The sequence below is a fragment of the Perna viridis genome, chromosome 11 (genome assembly GCF_037379345.1).
Source record: "Perna viridis isolate PV_CMFRI_1.1 ecotype Kerala chromosome 11, ASM3737934v1, whole genome shotgun sequence".
NCBI classification, from domain to species: Eukaryota; Metazoa; Mollusca; class Bivalvia; order Mytilida; family Mytilidae; genus Perna; species Perna viridis.
Window position 1 is genome coordinate 719,102 of NC_142455.1, and position 9,680 is coordinate 728,781.

At 32.9% G+C, this 9,680-nt stretch overlaps 1 protein-coding gene across 1 annotated transcript; it reads right to left on the reverse strand.

Annotated features, from left to right (window-relative positions):
• Positions 1-44: 44 nt before the first annotated feature.
• Positions 45-9,408, reverse strand: LOC148602243 (uncharacterized). The gene is given in 5 exon segments (XM_088552208.1): positions 45-2,833; positions 4,090-4,149; positions 4,837-5,151; positions 6,175-6,561; positions 9,203-9,408. Coding segments are annotated over 4 exon segments (3,093 nt in total). The 5' UTR covers positions 6,503-6,561; positions 9,203-9,408; the 3' UTR covers positions 45-443.
• Positions 9,409-9,680: the final 272 nt, after the last annotated feature.

Consider the following 9,680-nt stretch of genomic DNA (forward strand, 5'->3'; position numbering starts at 1 on the left):
CGAAGGGATGGGGTGTTTAAATTGGAAAATAAGTTTTAAAATAGTAAATTGTATAAAATTTATTTAATTTAGTTAATAACATTAGTTTAACTGTGAACAAAAATTAAAATTATAAAATTCAGGTTGATAATGTAATGATATAATAAATACAAATGCAATGAAATAACGACTGTGATATTTTTTCGATGTATAAGGAAATACCCCAATCACGTGGTGCACACTAAATAACCTGCGTATACGTAGCAGGTTATTTTAAAATGTTCACCACGGGCATTGAGGTTATTTCAAATAGACCGAGAAGATATAACAGTCATTTCTTATATTATAATTTTTAAAATAAATAAAAAGGTTGATGACGTCTGTGTCACATTGCAAAATGATGGACATATTTGTAATACAATCAGAAAGGTACCCAATGAGATATCCAATTACCGAACACAAATCTATATTGAAAAATCAAATGGCATTGCTTTTAGAAGATTAATTATTTCGATGTTGTCTTGTTTGTAGGCATAATTAAGGGGAGAACATCCATCCTCATCAACAATGTTTGTATTTATTGAAGGATGTTTTAGTAATTCTGTAATCGTATCAATTTCTACGTTCTCGACTGCAGCATGCAAAGGAGACTGGCCTCTTTTGTTACAAATGTTAGGATCCAGTAATGGATGTGTGAGAAGTTCTTTCACTTTATCAACATTTCCTTTCCAGGAACAAGCTACAAACAGTGGGGATCCCCCGTTTCTCTCACATAGGTTTACATTCAATGAAGGATGTTTAAGGAGTTCTTTGACCGTAAGAGAATTCGAGTTAAAACAAGCAGCGTACAGAGGGGAACATCCATCATAGTCACATAGGTTGACCTCCAGTGTTGGATGTTTTAGGAGTTCTAATACAGTATCAGCATTTCCCTTGTAGCTCGCAGCAAATAGGGGAGAGCTTCTATTCCCGTCAGTAAGGTTTACATCTAGGAAAGGCATTTTTAGGAGTTCTATCACTGTATCAGTATTGCCGTTCAGACAGGCAGCATATAATGGAGAACATCCATCATTATCACATAAATTTACATCAAGTGATGGGCATTTGAGAAGTTCTATCGCTATTTCTACATTGCCATGGGAACAAGCTGCATACAGAGGAGTACAGCCCGTACTGTCACTTAAGTTGACATCAATCGAAGGCTGTTTGAGAAGTTCTACCACTGTTTCAAAATTTCCTCTGTAACAAGCAGCATAAAGAGGGGACCATCCATCTTCATCACATAAGTTAATATTGAGCATCGGGTGCTTCAGAAGCTCCTTAAGTACATCAACATTTCCTGTATAGCAAGTAACATACAATGGAAACCAGCCCATACTATTTCGTAGGTTTACATCCAGTGAGGGCTGTTTGAGAAGTTCTATTACTGTATTGAGGTTTCCTTTCCAATAACATGCAGTGTACAGAGGTGACATTCCATTACTATCGCATACGTTTACATCCAAAAAGGAATCTCCTTCCCGTCTATCATCATTTTCCTCGTAATATAAACAATTTGAAGATATCCTGATTGATAACATCCAACGAACAATGTTTGTGGTACCGAACTTAGAAGCTTCCACTAAGGGTATTGTATTATCCACTTGCTGGTTTACAAGATTTTTAATCTGATACTGTGGGAGTTTTTTCACATGGCTGAAAAATTCGCCAAAAAATCTTTCTGACTTCAAATTTTCATTACCTAATATAAAGCCAATACCCAATTCTTTCCATTTGGTGATCAAACGTTCAATATATGGCTTTATATGTTCTGATTTAAGTTTGATTAAATCGTTGTTACAAATCTCAGAGTCGTGTACAGCAAAGCGTTCTTTTAAAAATAGTGGATGCGCACATTGAAGGAAGAGAACAGTATGTTTTTCACCAAAATATTTTGCAAGAAAGTCATACAGTTTATCATGAATAATATGTATTGTTCCGTCTTCCATTGTCACATAGGTGTTTTCCAGTATTTTCAAGGCATCTAAAATACTTGATTCTTGGGTTCCTTTATTTAGTCTGCAAATCTTAAGTGTCGTAGCAATCATTTGTTGGACGTCGTCATTTTCTTTATCGAAATCATCAACTTGTAGTGTATTGCTAAGCAGAACGCATATAAGTAAACCACAATATTTTAATCTGCTACCGTCGTCACCTCTCTGCAACTTGTTCAGCTCTTCCTGAAGAATGCCAAACGGATTTTTAGGCAATGAATGAATACCAATTTGTGAATTTCTACCATACAATTGACAGAGAAATGGGAAAAAATCATATGTTTCAAGGTGTTTTATCTTATCAATATTGTCTCCGAAATATCTTTTTGCCAATTCTGTCTTTTCGACACACCTCATGGACAGTTCTTTGGAAATAATATTACATTCACAATTTTGAAATAAAGAAAGATCTTGTAACCTTTCGTCTCTAAACACCTGAAGCCTACAAGTTGCTAAGATCTTGATTTTGTTATTGTTTTCCATCTCATCCAAATTGTTCAATACTCTATTCCACTCATTTAATTCAATTTGATTTACAGTAAACTTTCCACAAAGATCATCTACAACAAATAGCATTTTAATATTTGGTACAAGATAGTTAGTAATGTCTTCTGGTTTTACAATCGGTACAATGTTATAACCCTTTTCTTTCATCTGTAGGGCAACATGATGAGCCGTGAATGTTTTACCACAGCCAGAATTACCAGTGACCACTACACAAGCCTCGTGATGCATGCATTGCAATACATATTCAGCTGCTTTCGTAGCTACAAATCGTTGATCGTCCATCTTCCACTTCTTTAATTTTGTCATTATTTTTTCTGTAACAGTAGCAAATATGATATGAATATTGATTATCTTCAAGCACAATTTAAAAATGAGGTTTTCACTTTCTAAGTGCATATAACTTGATGAAAACTAACAGGTTTCGAAATGTATTTCAATTAATATAAATCTTCACAGGGTGCATACAATTCATTATATAACACTTGAAATTCTTTGCAAGAAGGTAAAAAAAAAACGTCAGTTTTCTCGATTCTTCAATTGTCTATACTTCTTTTTCTTTCAATGCAAAATATCCATCAAAGCGTATCCATTTAGATTTCATTGGAATGAAATATCTAGTTTTCCTCGTATTATAGCTCCTTAACACTTTTTATTTAATTGTTAAATATATGGTCGTAACAAATTGCAAAAGTTTTCAGTTCAATATATTTGTTTTGTATGTTTGCTATTTTGTTTCGTTTGAACATATCAAATTTAACATCAACAATAACGAAAAATAGGCTGCATTCCATTATTAAAACTTTGCCTGATGCCAACGAATGTGTGTAGAAGAAGTCTTAGAATTAATTCTTTCCTCTAACTTTATACCTTCAAAGTATCGAGGTGTAGAACGACTGTTTAAGGGAAGGAGCGTCGGCGATGTATTATATAAGAAGGGAGTTTGAAACAAATCAAAATCGTTCTATCAGAAATGACATACGCGATTCGGAAGTCACAATATGAGTACAAGTACCTCATCCCCTTATAGGCAAATGCAAAACTCATTTTAAAACGAAAAAAAATGTTAAAAGTAATGAAGGGAACCTATATTCTAGCAGAATTCAAAAGAATGCAATTCATGGATAAAGACCAGACGAGGAAAACAGACACACACAACAAAGGTTATTAAATAACCAAAATAACGTACAAGGCAAAGCAACACAAGCAAAACTCGGACTCCACTAAATATTTGGAGCATGGACCAGGTCCATCGGTAGGGTAAGCTAAGCGTCCGTGTATGTTTGAAACGACCTACACATAGTTAACGTGGATATGAATAACAAAAAAGTATTTGTATTAAAAAAAATATTGTGTATGTCTGTTTTCCATGTCTGGTCTTTATCACTGGATTACATTCTTTTGATTACCGCTATACCTTGGTTTCCTTGATTACAATTAGTACAAATATCAAACCTCTCTGATATTATTTGCTATGATACTTTGGAGGATTGGGCATGGGAAATGGGGAAAAAGGAAATTAAGACGTTTACATGTACTCTATCGAAAAGAATTGCATACATGTATCGCATACCTCTGATATTTTGTGGTATAGTCCTTTCTATTTTTTTCTTCTCTCTGGATGCAACTATTCCTATAACATAGACTCTTAAATTATTTCTTCATAAAACAAGATTTAAAACAATGTGTTTATATCCTCTGAAAATACTGGTGCTTTCTTAATAGCTCAAGACTAAAATGCATTGTTAGATTTTTATATAGTAGTGAACCTGCCATTTATACATAAAATATGCATGACATGCCTATTAGCTCTCGCCGCTTTAGTAACACGTTCAACATGATCTCATGTAAAGATAAAGTGATTGACCTACAGATTAGTATTAAGAAACTGTCCATGTAGGAACCAGGCAGATGCTATGATAAGGGTTGCACAGGGTAAATTTTGCCCCACTAACATTTTTTTTTGTTCCAATGTAATGCTTGTATCATATGAACGTCAAATAGTATGCAGATTTATTTAAAGCGAAAATGGATGGTTCGGAACATTAAAGATATCCAACAAAGCTGTATACCAAATTTTGCTATAATTAAGGATTACTCTTTTAAAATGAAATTCGGTGTTTTCCATCTTATTTATGTGATGAATATTTGATTTTGTTAAAATGCAGATCTGAATACAGGAAGAATTACCGTTGTGAAACAATATATCATATGTAGGCGAAAAAAAGCATTGCTTATTCGGTTTGTTTTTCTACACCAAGAAACGCTGCTACCATTGGCAGTATCTGAAATTTATTGAGACTCGAACTAATATAATAACCTATCTGGTACAGTTGCATCTCCTTTTGTGATATTTCAGTCGCTAGTATATCGTTTGCAATTTCCCTGCAGCATTCATCTTCATTTAAAGCAGCAATGAAATTTGAAAATCCTTCTTTGCCTTGATACATCAATACTGACAGCAGTTATCTATTACTTTCCTGCCTAGTGATTCCATCCTTACAAATTCTCTCTTTTTCTTCCATGGTAACAGTAGACTGTGTCATAAGGTAGTCCATAATTTCTTTAGTACAGTCAAGATTGTGAACGATATTCTTAAAATGCTTCTGTAGTTTGAACGCATGATTCTGTGTAACTAGATATAAAATAAATTTTAGTTTTCTAGTTTTAAAAGAGAAGCAAAAACAATCCATATCAACATTTGGTTTCAAGAGAAAACATATTTACATATAAGTCTCAAGTCTGACAGCTAGCAACTAGTTGTATCCTACCAGCAAATATGAATTGGAAAAATAATTATCAATTATAAATATGATACAAAAACATATAGTATTCAAATATGAATAATATTCAAGGGACAGTCTGTAAGAAAAAGACATTTGGATGAAAGATGGTATGAAAAACCAAATCATTTTAAAAGTCTAATTTTCCGTAGCATTTTGGTAAGATTAATCAAGGGAACCAATATTCAAGTGGAATCATAAGAATGTAATCCAAGGACAAAGACAATACATGGAAAACACCTAACACAACAAAGAACATAAAATAACCAAAATAATACGTACAAAGCAACAAAAGTAAATGAGCAACTCTAACTCCACTAAAAACTGAGATCGTGGACAAGGTACACCGGTCGGATAAAGCGTCCTCTTTTTTTCTAGAAACAATTGTCGAGCTACTCATAAAAATAAGTCCGGGGTAGGCATTAGGCATTAAAGGAGAACTATACCATGTTGACCAAATCAGTTCTCACGGGAAATTCAGTTATAATTTCATGCACTGACAATGGACATTTTAAGGGCAGAAAACACTGTTAGAAACCTCATTTTTCTAACGTTCTATTAACAAAAATTCCAAATTCAGAGATGCAGGGATCAAATAAGTGCCTTTTAAATTGAGAATGCATCATTGAGTGAAATTAGATTTTCAGATTGGTAGGTGTTTCTAATTTTACCATTTTGTATGATTCTTACACTGACAGTACTTAACTGTTTTTCTCAAATGCCAAGTACATAGAAAGAACACTCTTTGCAAGAACACTTTATCAACACCCAAAGACACAGATTTTTTTCTAGATTAATAACTTCCATTAGGATTTTGGATAAAACTAGAATTCAATTACTGTCCGTTGTTTTTTTATATATCCTCAAGTACTTACATAGTACATCTAATTCATTTTCTATTTTGATTATTTCTTTCTTTGTAGACAGCGTCAATCTATTTGATAATTCATGACGATTACAATTCCCAAGTGCCTCAGCCAGGTAGGCAGTTGTATCATAGGGACGACTTGACAATATATCGAGTAAGGTTTCATTGCGCTCCCTTTGTGATGATTGATGCAGTACATCTTCCCTGTCTTCAAACGTCAAGATGAATTTTGAAATCAGCTCGTCTAAAACTTCTGCATCAAGTTTCGTCGAACAACAGATATCCGTGTAAACGTCTGTATGTATTTGGTTCATCTTTCCTCCGGCAAAAGACATGTTCAGTTACAAGCTGTGCTTTTAGAAGTGTTTTAGGTTCATTTTCTTCATCCGCGATGCTTTAAAATAAATAACCATACATGTCATGTATTTTTTGTTTATTTGCACATTTAATTAAGTAGTACTCAAGATAAGAATCATGCAAAATGTGATTCATGGTTGGAAAACCTACAATGTTAATGTAAACAGAAACAAACATGTGGCTATTCTTATAACCCCTTAGGAGACAAGTATATAGAATGTACTGTGGATTTCAACATTAAGGGAGAGTACTCTGTAAACGACACTGAAATACAAAAGAAACAGTTGGATTTTCAATGCAGATTATCTCCTATGAGCCAACAGATTGGAATGAATAATTACACATTTAATTATGTAGACAAATATTGCAATTTAGTAACAAAAATAAAAAATTGTAACCTTTTTTATATTGAATCACATATTAGAACATTTGCATGATTTACAAAGACTACTATTTAACCTCTATGTTCTGTTAGACCAAAAGAACAAAACAAAACAAAAACAGAACAATTCAACGAAATAACAACAACAACAACAAAAACAACAAAATAAAAACAAAACAAACGTGAGTTATGTCCGTTTGAAAATTGCAATGCATTCATATCATTTATACCTCGATTAACTGACACTTAAAAACGAAATGAATACATGTTAGATAAGATTTCATATGAAAACTTGTTTTTCACCATGATTCATCCATTGCCAGATTCTGACAAAGAATAACACTTAAAAGCTTAAAGATTTTTAACTTTGTAATGGGGTGGACAATTTATTTAGAATCACCAATCCACTGTCTTAAAACACAGGACAACATAGATCATTTCAAGGCTTAATTTTTTAATTATGACATTTGATACGGTTAGTCTTATATTTTATATACCTTACTTTCGAAACGTTGACTTTAGTATTGAAAAATGAAATTTGAAAACATTTTTGTGTGAAAAATAAATATGTTTAAAACAGATGAGAAAACTAATCAAGAACACAAATCGTAAAGTGTATATAAGTGGATGTTTTCTAGATAATTTTATTTTGCATAAAATGTCTTAAACATGAATCAAATTACTTGAGTTTCAAATAATTCTTAGAACAATATTGAAACGTGAAAATATTGGATAATGAATACGAACTGAAAGCTACAAGCTGGGATACGTTTTGTACCATGATTTGATATATAATATATTTTATCGATTTCGGACACTTTTCAATTTATATCCAACATCTTTATTGCACACCCATAACTTATTTAAAAGCTTTTGCCTACACTATTTCCTCGTACATGTACACTTATCAGTTATCACTAATAAACAGCAATTTCCTCTCTTTCTTCTATGATTGCTTGTTTCCGAAGTACTTGTACTAATTTAGATGATAACTGTGATATTGTAAAGTAGGTTTTTAAGCGGAAAAATGGGACCGTCACCCACAAATAGGTCATTGGTGGCCATCTTTTGGTCAGGTGTTGCCTGATGCTAGGTCCATAACGTTTATTCAGTATCCAAAGTGCATTTATCCGATAGCGTGTGCCAATAAAAAAACATATCCGAGTAAGGTTTATTCCAGTCTCGAGTTAAAGGTCTGGGGACCCAGAAGGGCTTTTTATATAAAACAAAATGAGCATTTTTTAAAAACATTTTTCCATAGCTTGACCTAAAGCCTGAAGTGAATAAAACAAGTGATTGACATAGTAGTAGTTGTGAGAAATATCATTCTGTTGAGTCCAGGTAAAATAATGAATCCGGGATCGATCGTATTGTATACTCGAATTCACCTCAGCCTGTTTTCAGTTTTTTTAAATTATCTTTCAAATTACTCATACGTTCCCTTAAAAAATTGCCATTTTATTCATGTCGTTCTGTACTACAACTCTCAAACAATTATTTCTCGTTCTTACCTCCGAGATCGAAGTATTTCCATATTTATTTTTTCTACGAGAATTTTGCACTGAACATATTGTTTATTCGCCATCCTGTTTCTATGGATATTTTGAAATGTTCCCAATTACTTCACAATTGAACAGCTGAAATACCATGATTTTCCGCCATAGGTCATATTTAGAATAAAGGACACAAGATAGTTATGCAATCGTTTATTGTCTATTAGGTAAATTATTTATGCAATGAAATTTGTCTAGATAGTTTTAATGCATTTTGGGCATGTGTGAACCGAAAACCTGCCTTTATCTAAACAAACGAATTTAGCCTAAAATGGGTTTGATTGAAATAGATATCACTAAACAAACAATACATTCAGTTTACAATCAAAAGTTAGACATATACATTAATTGTGTTGTTAAATAACTAAAATAATATTTCACTAAGTAAACGTAAAACTGACACATCAATTAATGTATCATACAATGCCAATCTAGTTAACAAGACCAATAAAGACAATTTTCATTTCCACTGAACAACATTAAAATTACTTTTACTATTTTTATTATTGTTATTATTGTTGTTATTATTTTTTACTCTCTGAGTGAGATAAAAGAAAATTATAGTAGTATTACGCAGTGATTTTTATTGTGTTTTAGTTTAAGGTCATCTCCCACCACATTGGCCTCTGATGTTGCGTCATGCAAATATCACAAGACATTGGCATATTAAGGACACTATGAAAAATTCGCTACGTAAAAATAACGTTATTTCTCGTAACAGAGTAAACACAGAATTAACTTACCTAAGCTCCAAATATCGGTTCATCGACTGTAGAACATCGACATGATGAGAGACACTTCCATTCTGAACAGTCAACTCTCAAGTGTTCTCCTTGATTAGTACCGGAAGAAGGCAAAACTGGAAGGACGTACTAAAACTTCCGTAAAAAAGCGTGATGTTTCCTGAAATCATGCATTAAAATATTGTGGTTAGTTTCCTCTTTATCAGAAATGACCTCAATCGGTAGCATGCCATCTTGAAGAGACAGGTACAATTCACCCTTCCGCGATGCGCCCCAGTTCATCCTCGTTGTTTTTGTATCTGTGGGTTTTGTTCTGCTCTTCTCTGTGTATTATAATTATGTGATATGTATTTCTGTCTGTCAAACGAGGCCAGATGCCAGTGTCGTATAACAAATTACTCTTTAATGATGTTTTGACATTGAAATGAGAGGTAAAAACTGGGTATTTTCAAAATTAGATCATCAATGATAACGGAAC